Source organism: Fistularia commersonii, chromosome 12, assembly GCF_037954325.1.
Source record: "Fistularia commersonii isolate RoL2024-O1a breed Wild chromosome 12, RoL_Fcom_v1.0, whole genome shotgun sequence".
Classification (NCBI taxonomy): Eukaryota; Metazoa; Chordata; class Actinopteri; order Syngnathiformes; family Fistulariidae; genus Fistularia; species Fistularia commersonii.
In genome coordinates this window covers 14,645,848-14,659,814 of record NC_141295.1, presented here as the reverse complement: position 1 = coordinate 14,659,814, position 13,967 = coordinate 14,645,848, and the positions used below count along the sequence as shown (strand labels likewise).

Below are 13,967 nucleotides of genomic sequence, written 5' to 3'. Positions count from 1 at the left end.
TTGTGCTTTTTTTATCCGGCCCGTCAAACTATTTGCTTTGAATATTTTAGTATTTTCAATCAATATTGAATTTAGAAACCCCTTATTTTTTTCCTTATGTTTAATTTTGTTTGGAAGGTCACGTACAAAATAATGTCGGTATATGCCAAAAAATGTAAATATTTATATTGCAATTTTCATTTTGTTCAATTTACATGATTCCTAGTTAGCCCACGCCCAAAAGTTAAATCAGAAATGTGGCCCGCCAGTCAAAATAATTGCCCACCCCTGCTCTGGACTGTTGACCCTCGGTACCCACATGGGTCCATCTCTCTCTCACACACGCACACACACACATACAGATATATGTATTCTGTCTTGCTGCAGCCTGTGATGTCATTAAAATGACAATTATAGCTGGACAGGCTATACGGCACTACCTGTATTGAAACATGAGCCTCAGCTGGTTGCGGTGGAAAAACAACAACTCTTTCCTCAGAAAGTGGCATCGCTTTCCCTTTCGCAGGTCCAACCTGCCATAAGGCGTCTGAACTCCGACCTTCAGCAGACACGTCATTATTGATGTCACAATAAAAATCAATATCTTGACATCCCTCCCCCGGCCTCACTGACGATCCCCCATTAAGAGACTGCGAGCTGTAACTAAGGGCGTGCAGAGGCGAGGGCTGACCATCCATTGGATGGGGAGCATTCAATCTGACAAGGAAATAAGATTTTGAAATTTCAGCGATGATAATTAACAATTTGGAGGCTCGACACAGGGCAGAGGCAGTCATTATCCCTTTATTCTTTACTTTATTCCTTGGGTTACCCTTTCTGTCTTGAGCAAATGGTGCCATCCCCACCTCACCGTGCATATGCATGATGTAATGGTTAGGTGCAACCACCAAAAGCAACAAGCGGAAGAGGCTATCAATCCTGTGTTTCCACATAACTCAGCTTTTTGTGCATGTCAGTTACTTCTTTTACCAACTTGGGTCAGTGAATAGCTCTAGAACGGGTGCAACTACTTTAATTTTGTGATATGAAATATTTACGCGGGATGTTTCTGACAATGCAATTTGTGCAGTTTAGGGCTTACAATCACGTTTTTAGTCGCAAGCTTTGAAAAGTCATTTGAAAAACTGAAATGAACAAAAAACAATTCTGAAGTCCTCTATGTCACAGGAAGGACTTTCCAAAACAATTTCTCACAGCTGATGTAAAAAGTGAATTACTTCAGGTGTTTCGGGGGGAAAAATATGAATAAATTCTATTGATTGAAATTGAATAAAGCGTTAATTGTATGTTTTTATCTGAGTTTATATAGAATAGAATATTCCTTTAACCATGCCACAGTGGACATTTCACTTCACACAGCAGAAAGTGGACAGTAAGGAATGTAGTTGTGAGATAGTAGTAAGATATAAGTATAAATATATATAAGTAAGTAGTAAGATATGTAAATAGTAGAGAAAAAATAAAAATATAAATAGAAATGACATAAATAAAAATTATACAAATAAGAATATAAAAAATAAAAATGAAAATAAAGAATATAAACAAAATATAAACATATTCATTTTTTTTTCCTTTTTCATAATATTCCTCAGTATATTTAGATATTATTTTTAGATTTTGGGGCCAAAAAAAATCAACAAAAAAAAACAAAAAAAAACCAAACAAGATTGGCCCCCGGGCCTCGGCAGTCTTGTGCACGCCCCTGGCCTGGCGCGCTTAGAGGGCACCGGGGTCATGGCGTGCCGCTGCAGAGGGGAAGCGGATTTCCACCGAGGCGCACTTAACGATTGCGTAACGCCGTGGACGTCGGAGTTTCCCTGCCGCGCCTGTCAGAGAACCACGGCGATGTAAGCGTGCGGGGCGGGGGTGTGGGGGTGGGGTAGGGTGGTGTGCGCGTCACGGGTGGGAGCCGCCGCTGCAGCCCCCCCCCCCCCCCCCCCCCCCCACACACACACACACACACATACACACACACACACACACACCAAACCCAACCCCCTCCGGTTTCCGTGCAGCGGCCGGTGCGGAATGTCATCTGAAGGGTAGCCAAGTGCACGGCCCTCCTCATCACCCCATTCCTCCTGTTAACCTCCCAAATCAATCACATCGATCGATTATCCGATTACATCATTATCGATCCGAGGGGACGCCGTGAAGGTTTTTTTTGGCGCAATGCTGCTGCAGCGCCGGCGCGGAGCGCGTCCACGCACGCTGAAAGGAAGAGAACGGACGCCTCGCAAAAACGCAGGGGTCTTAACCACCGCGCGCACACTTCACGCACATTTAATGTGCGTGAAAAGAGCGCTTACCTGAGTGGCTTTGTGGAACTGCTTCTTCAGCCCCGCTACAGACATGGTCGCTACGAGCCGGAAGGATGGGCAGGACGCTGCGGGAGTGCGGAGGATGGACGTGTCCTACTCGTGCGTGTTTGTGCGTGAGCTGGTTCGTGGCAATAACCCACGTCTACTCCGGTCTTCACTGGAGGGATCTCCGCTGGGGAAGGGGCTTACTGGAGCCCCGATCAGCCGATTGGATGGCGGACCCACATGTCCAACACGTCGGCTGACGTCCTCTTAAAGCCTCCGCCCCTCTCCTCCACCTGGACTCTAAAAAAAAAGGAGAAATTTCTAATCTGAGGTTGTTTAACGGAAGCAGGACGGGAATAGTTTGCTGCTACGCGGTGGCATGCGATTCATTCTCCAAAAATCCGACATAGCAATGTGATAAATAAATAAGGGTATGTGGTTGCAGAAATGTGACTGTTTTTTTTTACTATAAGGACGGACACGCGAATGTGCAGCTAATCTACAATCCCAGAATATAAATATGGTCAATACTACGCGTTTGGGCAGAGAAGAAGAGAGAAAAAGGCAGAGAAAAGGCCTCGCTGGCCGGCAGGGAGCCGCTCCAGCACCCTGGACAGCGCCCGTCAGCGCTGCCCGCTGGCTGCGCTGCACAACAACCGCCTCGACGACCGGATGGAGAAACGCACTATTGAACCGTGTGTGTGTGTGTGTGTCTATATTTACATCACATAAATTATAAAATTTCGAGCCAGATTTGTGGGAACTGACATGGAATGAGCTCAGATTGACAGAATGTAAACAAGGGGGAATGTATATATTTTTTCATTAATTTATTCATTTATTTATTTATTCTCTATACCGGTTATCTTGCAGTCAGGGTCATGGGGGGACAAGAGACTATCCAACTGTCATATGCCAAGAGACAGGGTTCACCCTGGACGGTCGATCACGGGTCACATATTAAGACAATAATTCAATCTCATTCACAAAAGCTTGAGGTTTGCAAAAATTCACCCTCTTGTTCACATGACATATAGAGACGTGCAGCCATTCACTCTCTTTCACATCATAGTGAAACATTTAGCCGCTAACTTTGCCATTCACATGCCATTTGCAGACGTAGAACCGTTCACTGTGTCATTCAATAGTCTAGGCAATTTAGGGTCCTGAATGAACCTACTGCATGTTCTGTTTTTTCTTTTCTTTTATGGCACAACCAAATCTGGTAAGTCAAACAGGACCAAAAGAAAGGTAATAAGCTAAAAAAGAAATTGACAAGAGGTATTGAAAGGGGGACATCATTTGCACTACACAAATATGGAACCTCAGCAAAGCTGTACTTCTGTTGGGACTGCTGAAAATAATAAACAATACATTTTAAAGGTCCTCTTAGCATTTGATTGTCACCGTATTCAAGGAAATTTTGGCGCGTGCCAAGCCTCCAGGAGCAGGGACAGAAAAGGAATCAAACATACCTGTAAGATGACTTAATTCTTAAACTGTGTTGATGATTGCCTTCCTTTGTCTCGTATGTACGTATGTGTTTGTAGATTGTAGCTGCTTGAAAAAAACAAAAAAACAAAACAGAGCCTGTAGAGATATTACACAAACTGCGTATTAAATATGGTGCAGTGGAATCCATCACTTTCTGTGACACACACACACATGCACACTAAATCTGACAAGGTCTTGTGCCGAGTGTGCCCACCTCCATATGTAGAAGATTAAAATGCAACTGCAAATTTTGGCACAGAATTAAAGCTCAGAGCTTACCTCTCACCTCCATGTCATATGGCTGATTGTCGTTGGATGACCCGGGTAACAGGAAGCCGACCTTATCGACCTGCAGTGACCGTCAACTGAAATGCCGCTTTGTTCGAGATAGGGTGTAATGAAACATATTGCATTTAATTTGCACATTTATATTTAAAGCTGTTACAATGATTGCAATGAGCCATTTAGTTTAAATAGTTACTCTGCTGTTACAAATTCCAAGTGTGGCGGGGGAGGTTTCAAACAGGTTAAAAATATAAATATGCCGTCGACGATGTGAAAAGTAAAATTGTGTAAATTCTTGAATATTTTCATTTTAAGATGCAACATCATATGGTCCTGATGGGAGGATTGTTCTACCGCTGATCCAGTGAAATCAGTTTTGACAGAGGAGAAACAAGCGTTAATGTGTTTGACCCGTTTGCTTGGAAAGAATGACGAAAACACACAGCAAATCTGCCACTACATCTGGAACCCGGTTTGAAAGTGAAACTGAGCAATGAGCCAGAGGTGGAGTTTTCTTCGCAAAATGCCCTCTGAAATCTTTTTACCTCCGCCGCCATTCCCATGCTGGGAATTCTGGGGAATTTTCCAGTACCTGAAAGCAGTGCGGCGAGCTGGGTTTTGTGGCTGTCAGCTCATATTAGATGGTGCAGGAGCAGATGTGGAGAGCTCAGAGGATGAATGAAAGGGTTGCCATTGTGCACATCACAAGGCAGTGATCCATCAACATGCTGAAACTGTTAGTTCATCAAATCTTTTGTAATGTTAACAGTATAAAAGAGGGGAAGCCATCGAGTTACCCCAAAGTAAATTGATTAAATGGATGCAGCACAACACATTCTCTGTATACATGTGTCATCACAGTATGACTGAAATAATCTAGAAATGGAAAATCAAAATAACATAATTTCAAGTTCAGTTTCAACAAGAACTAGAAAAAAAATGTGAAAGCATTCTTCCACTGTAAAAGCAACCATTTGAACTACAAATTAATGTGTGTGTACTTTTAACTCATATAAATGGCCTGGTTGCTAGTTTTGGCACAAAGTTGAAAATGGCAATTTCAGATGAGTATTTCCTGAAAATAAAGCTTTCATGCCCATTTCTTGAAAAGAAAATATGCAAAGGTAAACACAAAACAGGTGTCTTTAAAGAGCATTCTCCCTTAGGGTGCATATCTGGGGAGCAGCATCACAATCTACACTTCTCAAGTAGACTTCTCAGTACACTTCTCAGAAAAAATACATTATGATTGCATGTCAATTTCTTTACTGTGAGAAAAAAAATAACATTATTACACGCAACTGCAATATATCATTATATACACATGTATGTATGTGTGTGTTTGAACAATGTTTGTCACAGTGTCAAGCAGTCCCTGAACATTCTTGGAAGCGCATGCTGGAATGTTGCCATAGATGTTGCACCTTAACTGATTGTGTTATATAAACAAAGATACCGTATATAAACTGATTTCTTTGACTAACTATCAGGACAGTCACCTTTTGTTCATGTTACAGTTTGCTTTCTCATAAATCAACAAACTCAGAGCTGTTGAAACCCGGCGTTTCTACGCCCTTTTTTTATAGACTGATTTCGGCTGCTTTACTGCGTCCTCATCTGACACCTAACTTCTCTTTAGGTCTTCTGGGACTCCATCTCATTATTGGAATTACAAAGTTAAACATCCAAACTTAGCCGAATTTCACAAGTGCTCTGAAGCAAATGACTTTTTTTTAAGATGTGACACACTTGGAATGCTAATTGGATGTGACCTTTTAAATATATATTGATTGAGCAGATCATCAAGTTCGCCAAGGCAATGGGTCTCTAGTCGACTTTTCTGTGAAACTATTGGCAAAAAAAATTTAATATTGCAATTAATGATATTCATTCATTTATTTACATTTGCAAAACCAAATACCAAAACATATTCTGCTGTTCAATATATAATTTAATGATGCATCATACCTGCAACTAAATTCAATGGATTTTAGGGTATTATTGTATGGAAATGATGAAAACACTTAAAGGATGTCATTCATTCAATATTCACATGTTTCAGTTTCAAAGTGCTTTACACTATTCAGCATCCGGCCAGTCAAACACACGTACAGCAATGGGACACAATTGAAAGGGAGCCCACTTTGCCAACTGAGCCACAGCCAGCTGTATCCAGAACTCATATGACCGAAGCTCAAATATTACAATCCGTAACAATCAAAGCTAATTTTCATGTGGAAGCTGTCATGAACATATGCATTACTTTAATAGAATTGTTGTAATTTGCTGCAAAATTTACGTTTTTTTTTTTCTGTAACCTTAAAAACAATAGATGCTTTTACAGAATAACCAATTATTCAATAATCATTCTGCATGTAGAAAGTCAAGGTGTTATGACTGGTCATGTTCCAACTCTCACTGTCTCCCAATATCTGAATTAGAAAAACAATTGCAATTAGTGAAGTGGTGGTTGAGATGAAATCAGAAACATTGATATAAATTAAAGCACAGTGTGGAAGAAAAGCGTCCAGACGAACACATTTATAGAGAATCGAAATCTTCACATAAAACACTGCCTCAGTGCCTCAGTGTGCATTACATTACGAAAAAACACACACCGACCCTTTTCATAGACTTTTGGAGTGTCTTGAATGCATGTCGTTGAAAAAAGCTTGTTTATATTGCAAACTTGATAGAGCATTTATGTATGTATTACATTACAATATTCTGGGCGAGTTTATTGGCTTACTATGAAAAACAGGTGGTGGAAAATGCAGAAAAAAACATTTCTAATGTAAGTGGCGCCACCCTGTGCAATATTTCTGTATGTGCACTTACAGAAAGGGAAGTCCTAATGGAGACTAGACTGCCTACACAGTGACCTGCTATATAAAGTAAAATAAAATAAGATAAAAATAACAGTGAATTTCCATCAGCAGATAATTGCATTATATACAATTCAAGGGAGAGTTTTTCTCATGGATATATTTAAGAATACAAAATTAAAAACATTACTTACATTTAAAGTTAATAGAAGAGATAATTAAATGTGGATAGTTTTTATTCTGTGATTATTAATCATATCCATGTCAAAGGAAAAGATTTGAGTTTATCTTGAATGAATCCTTTAACTACACTTTGCTGCCCTCTCGTGGTAAAAAGGGAGACAGCAACAGTGTTTATGTACCAGTCTCACTAAGAGGAAAAAGTTTTTCAAAGCCTTGAAAAGGTTGAAACATTGACATTTGTTTAAAATAGTAGGACTTACTGGTTGACATAAAAGCTGGACTTACCCGGGTGACAAAGCACAGAAACTGCGGCTTGGAGCAGCTCGGATCAAACCTCTGGAAGCTCAGTGATCTGGATGTGAGGTTGCGGTCGGGGAGCGGGGAGGCGGGCAGAACTGGGTTAGTTCTCCTTTTGAAATAGCTTCAAATATCTGTCTTTGCACATTTTCCAAAATAAAGTTAAGACCAGGAACCTTATGAACTTTAACCTTTCACTTTAAAGTCTTGGCTTCTTTTAAAACGTTGTATTTAACTCTTGCGTTCTGTCTCAGTATCGTTATTTTGTTTCACTCTAATTGAATGTTTTGGCTCTAAAGCGTAGAGGGACTGATTTTCTTGTTCGAGAAAGTGCTGCAGATTAAAAGTTTACTTTTCTGTTATCAACAGTCATCATCTGCTCTTTTTTGAGGATCATTAAATTTAAACAACACATTATAAAATTGCTGATTTTGTTCTCTCCTGCTATCTGGAGGGAGAGAGGAACGTGGTCATTTTTAATGGATTGATCTCAATAATCTAGAGCACTTAAAAACTAACTAACTAAATAAATGAATAAAAATAACAAAGAAAATATGAGTCTGTGTAATTCACAATAATTTCCATATTGGAAAGGAACTGAACCCATATTCTGACCCTTTGTTTGCCACAACCTTGATCACCGTCTTATAAAGATGTCATTTCTGATGAATTAGTAAATTAGAATTTCTTTTATATGCATCTTTGATGCGTTTAAAGAAAGCACTTTAGTGCTTGAATATTGCACATCACTTCTGTGGAATAGAGGAAGAAGCTTTTACAAAGGGAATTTTTATCATCTCACAAACACAAACAGTGGAAGCGAAAGATACAATTTAAAACTAATATTGAAAAGATATATTCACCAAGTGCAGAGTTGAAAAATAAACGAATGCATTTCAGTCCATTTTTACAGCTTCCTCAATTGTAAAGCAGAATATTTCATTCCCCGCACGACTCTCAACTGATGAATATGGTGATAAACTTGAAAGACTGAAGGAGCGGGGGATTTAGCATTATACCTTCAGTCATCACTGTCAATGTAATGCTAACAGAGTACTAAATATATGAAGGTTCTGCAAACAATTATGGAATTCATTCATTTATCATTTATACCGCTTATCCTGCGGTCAGGAATCGCAGGGGGCCTGGAGCCTATCCCGGCGGCCAGTGGGAGAGAGGTGGGGTTCACCCTCACATGGCCACATAAACATATGAGCAATCACTCTATTATTCACGTCATATGTAGACATACAAGCATTCATTCATTTACGCGTCTTCTAGAGACATGCAAGCATTCATTTCACGTCTTCTAGAGACATACAACCATTCATACGTTTCGCCTCCAATGAAGCTCCTCCATGTTTTGGACTGTGGGAGGAAACCAGAGAACCCAGAGTTCTCCAAAAGACACGGAGAGAACATGGAAACTCCACACAGAATGGCTCCTGTAACAGGGACGTACTTACCTTCTTATATCTGACAAACAGCAGGGAGTCATGTTGGTCATCTTGCATGTATATTGCGATTTATACCATAGGGAAGTAGAAGTGCCTTAAGGAGGATAAAATTAAAAATTAGGAAAAATTTCAAAGTCAGTACAAACAAACCAAGGGCAGAGGAGGAGATGCCAAAGAATCACAAGCAATGAATTGAAATGAACAAATTAAAAGGCACAGAAGATAGCGATTAAAAGAAATTGGAAGTTTAGATAAACTAAAAAAGAATATCAAAGGCTCATATTATTATGACAGACTGGCAAAAAAGAAAGTTCTGATGGTAAATGGCTGGTCAAAAGCTGTGAAACAGTTGTCTAGGACCCTACCTGGTCGGTGATCTTGAAGTTGATGGTGTAATAAAGCGGTAACAAATGCAGGGATCCGACAACCGGATTTATGTGCTGAGGTTTTCATTTTTTAAAGCCCCGGTCGAAGCGGTCAAGATAAGATGAAACTGTCTCGCAGTAAAACCTGAGAAAGAGTCCATTCCAAACATTAGGTCTAAGTCATGGATTACATCAGGTTTCAAACTTGTAGTTATTCCTGAGGGATGGATAGTTAGGTCGAGCGCAGACAAGAAGTCTTTCTTTGCCGGCCCAAAATTACTCAGCTTTTGTTCTCATTCACTTGGAGACAAATTTTGGAAACTTCAGCGCAACAAAGAACTGTTACCTGGACCAGCAACCCTTATCCACAGAAAAAAACTTTATCAATTCCCTAAGGGAAATAATTTATTAGGCTACAATTGCTCATGGCACGGAGAGGATTGGATGTTTCTGAGGAAGTCCCGGATATGTTGAAAATACAAATGCCATCTGTCTGTGTTCAGTGGAAGCCAGAACCGCGCACAGACGGCTGACTTTGATCGCCGTTTCCAGGAACTGCATCTGGATGACTGCTGCTTCCAATGGCGCAAAAGAAAAAGAGCAAAACATCAAAATAAAAGAAGAGATAACTACATCATGACATCCATTTGCAATTGTAGTCTGATGCAATGTCGGGACTGTCAACAGGACGACAAATAACTTTGAGAACGTTCGACACTTGAATGGCGTTATGATGAGGCTGAATAATCTGGTTTGAATATATTCTTTTCCAGCAGGTGTGCGTCTGGGAGCTCTATTTGTGGATTTTTTATTTTTTTTGTCTTGCCATCTACCGTCTTTCTATTTATATTAATATTCATATTTATTTCCTTTTTTTAATTACAGAACTGTTATGCTGCTGTGACAAAGAATTTCCCCTATGGGGATCATTAAGGTTTATCCTATTCCTACTTACAAGCTCCTCCTGCCTGCATGTTGAAGTGTCCTCGGGTAAAACAATGAAGCCCCCCAGGTTGCTCCCGATGCTGTAGTTGACACCTTGGATGGCCGCAATTGGCGTGAAAGGGTGAACGTAATGATGAAGAGACTAACAAAATACCATTTGCCGTTTTGCAAGAATTAAAAGATACTTTGTTGGGGATACAGTGACTAAGACTGAAATGGGGGAAGCAGCAAAATGTGAGTCAGCTGTCCTTTTCAGGTTACTGTCCCTACTCTGCTTGCAGACATAAGGATGTTATTCTCACCTGATGGAATCTAGTATTCATTTCAGTGATTATATACTGATTGAACAAAAACCCGAGAGCCACAAAAATTACCTCAAAGGCTGGAACTGTAGCTTTGAGTAGAACCGAAGCAGGAAAAAAACTGGATTGACAATGACAGCGGCTCAAAGGTCATTTGTCACACATACGCTCGCCGTGTCGCTCGAGACAAACCGCTACAAGATATCAGGCTGCGGTCATGTGTTTGTATTTTTTGTAAAGCCAAACCGATCCTCAATCCATCCAACTCCACTCAAACATGCTAATATACCTGTGCTCTGCTCTAATTGGTCCCAGTGATGCTCGCCCCTGCTCCACCTGTGTTCATGGGAAGCCTCCAGTCAGTCCTGCAGTCAGGCTCCCGCCACTGCGTGTGAGCATGCAGTGCTAATATTATGCAAACAAACACTTCTTTGTTGTTTGGCACTTCTTGCGCCGACCCGCCACTGTGGAGGAAAGGGAAAAAAGTGAGAAAAGGGAGATGGAGAGAGGAAATGGGGGTGGATAGGTGGGCTTGAATTCATTAGTATGATTACCTGAGGTGTACTACTTTACAGGGGGTAATCTACCAGGCCGCTTCAAGCCCTCCAAACTTTAGCCAGTCCTCTAATGAATGCTTGGGAAAGTTAGTCAAGGTGGAGAGGTGCTTTGAGGAGCGATACACCCCAGACTAAGATGCTCATATTTATGCTGGAGCAGAAAACAAAGAATGTCTGCCATTTCATTGCGAGATGAGGGAAAACTAATATTCCCCCTTTAAGAGTCTGATTCAAAAATCCCCCGCTTCGAGCGCGGCATATTTTCAAGCATTATCTGCCGAAAGTACAGCGCATCCAAGTTTGAGTTTGACCGTTACAGCACTATTTGGCTCCATCCCCGATTAGTCACAAGGACACCTGAGGGTTCCCGCAGAGACATACCAAAGAGTTTCTTCTCTGTGAAGAGATGTTGAGGACTGCAGCTTCCCTCCTACGCTGTAAGAGAAGGTGGATTAGAGACCAGATCAACCCGTCTCTCATTCCCTTTTTTTCTCCCCGGGAGCTCAGGCCATGGCTTTAGAGAGACGGCTGCCATGAGCAAGGCTTAGGACTGTCCGTGGGGACAGAGAAAGAGCGAGTGTCAGAGAACAATAAAAACCCAGGAACAGCTCGGTTACGACGGACAAGACAAGAGGTGAGGCGACGGGAGGAAGAAAAAAAAAAAAAAAAATCCAAAAAGAGAGGTCAAGGATGTGTGTCTATATAAAGACATTCTTTCACTCTCTCATTCCCTATGCCTCTGCTTTATCACACAGCATCAAAACATGGCTTAAGTCCCCTGGCCTTTCCATCCACTCCCTAGTTTCCTACAGCGCCTGCATCCACTCATAATCTGCAGCCGTTTCATGTCTAGAGTGCAGTATGGGAGGATAAGGGACTTAGGCAAGCGAAGATCAATGAGGTTGTATACATATCACATGTGCATTGGGCGTGTGATATTTTTTTTATTCCGCTTCTTCTTGCGTCATCCTATACAGTGAAAAGGAGCCTTAACGCGTTGAGAAGTCATTTGTAGTAATTACCATTCCCGAATAACGCGGCTCATATACTTTTCTCGTCATAAACACACCAAATCTTCCTGTTTGTTTCTGAGCCTTTTCCCCATCGGTCTGCACGCAAGAGGATCAACACAATCAACCGTAAACATGCTGCATTATACATTTGTCAAAAACATATTTGGCTGTATGTCACAGGCACCTTGTTATTTAAGACAGTGCCAAATGTCTGTGGCGGCAATATCAAAGCAGACTAGTGTGTTGGCAGGAGTAGTCAGGGTGTAAAACTGTGTCAGTGAAGTAAGGGGAATCACCAGAGGCTATTTTCTATGCACTACACAGCTGGCTGACAAGATCTAGAAGGACTAATTGTGCATCAGTTTGAGGCTAGAGAAATTCTGTTTGTGCTCTTGACTGTTTCAGGCACTATGGGCTACCCGTCTTCCCTTCTAAATGGCACGCACTCACACCAGACTGAAGAAACTTAAAAGTACAGCAGAGAAGCCTTGGGACAAACATGCAACACGTACACACACATAGAAGAAGCATTGATTGACCCTTAAGTCAGCCTGTGACCTGGACCTCCTCTACCCCCTCCAGGAACAATCTCCTGCAGGATTCAGCGGGAAGAAAAGGAACATAAGAAAGTTGGATTTTAGAAGAAGTCAGGCTAAAAGAAGGCGATAAAATGACAAGAGTTTAGCGTGTTGGAATGAATGAAGAAAGATGGGAAGAAAAGTTCGTATTTGGAAGTACCGATTAAAGCGATTCCCACAGGACCCTTCCTCCTTTAATGAGAGCTATACAGATAAGTGAAAGACAAAGAGAGTGAAAGAGAAGAAAAAGTTTACGGTGCGCCATTCCTATACAAAAAAGGCATCTTGTCTCGTGCATGTGTAAGACAATGCCACGTGTGTGTGGATCTGTTGGGGGTGAAGGGTGTTCTCAAGATCACTTTAACATCTTCACTCGGGGAGTGTCAGAGGCAAGGCCAGGTTAATTAAACCCACGGGAGTACCGGCTGAGGGGGGCTCGCATTTGAATATGTCACAGAAATAGCTTGAGTGTGTCAGCCAAGGCCGGATGGCAGGGGCTCCGCAAGCAAACATGTTGACTAGGCATTACACGTTAAAAGGGAGAGAGCAAAATAGAGACAGTCAGACACCAAGGGGTGCGGGTGGGTGGGTGGGGGGAGTGGGGGGGCTCCCAGATAATTTGCACGGCACTGATGCTTTGCTCCTTCATACCCTCTGTGCCACCGGATTTCTCCGAGTTATTAATGTTTGTCATTAGATGCACTACGCTGGAGGACAGTGAAGTCAGAGGGAAAAAAAATGCTGGAATTTATATGGGACAAATATTGACAATAGCCGGCTCCTGGGTATTGGAGGAAAAAAAGATGCAAACTATGTTAATGAATGGTAATTAACCACCAGGGTTTGTCTCTCCTGGATCCCTGCTAAATTGGTCCCCGAGTTGCAGCGAGAGACAGTCCTGGCCTAATCCTTTATTATAAAAAGATAAAGGAAAACGACGTCATTAGCATATATTTGAGAAAGGAGGGGGGATTAAAAAGTGGAATTATTTCTTTTTAATTCTTGAATGGAGGATTCTTTATAACGTTAATTATTCATCAGAAAAAGAAAATTAAGGGGGAAAAAACAGTGAAGAGGAAACCAAAAACTAGGAAAGGTAAAAAAAAAAAATAAAATAATAAAAATAAAGGGGAAAGAGATGATTTGAATGGAGCGTGTGGTCTCTTGTGTAGAATGCCAGCTCAAGGACAAGGGAGACCAGGTTCGTCGTTTAATATTCAAAATGAATCAGAAGAGAGGCTGGAAAAGAGAAACAGATAAAAGAGGCTCACAGTAGCTATGTCAAGGATGCACCACTTCATGGTGCTCCACAGAGATGTGAGTGTGTGTGTGTGGATGAGTATGCTCATGTGGACTCTTG

The 13,967-nt window shown here is 41.3% G+C and overlaps 1 protein-coding gene across 4 annotated transcripts in view; it reads right to left on the bottom strand.

Moving 5' to 3' along the window:
- sh3gl2a (SH3 domain containing GRB2 like 2a, endophilin A1) overlaps positions 1-7,407 on the bottom strand; it is a 44,049-nt gene extending 36,642 nt beyond the window's left edge. The window contains exons 1-2 of one of the 4 annotated variants that reach the window (XM_086157282.1): positions 7,379-7,407; positions 2,310-2,606 (exon numbers count right to left, since the gene is read on the bottom strand). In XM_086157282.1, coding sequence (XP_086013408.1) covers positions 2,310-2,354 — 45 coding nt within the window. In that variant the 5' untranslated portion in view covers positions 2,355-2,606; positions 7,379-7,407. Of the gene's footprint in view, positions 1-2,309; positions 2,687-7,378 lie in introns of those variants that run through there. The other 3 variants (XM_086157284.1, XM_086157281.1, XM_086157283.1) reach the window with 3 other exon arrangements.
- Positions 7,408-13,967: the final 6,560 nt, after the last annotated feature.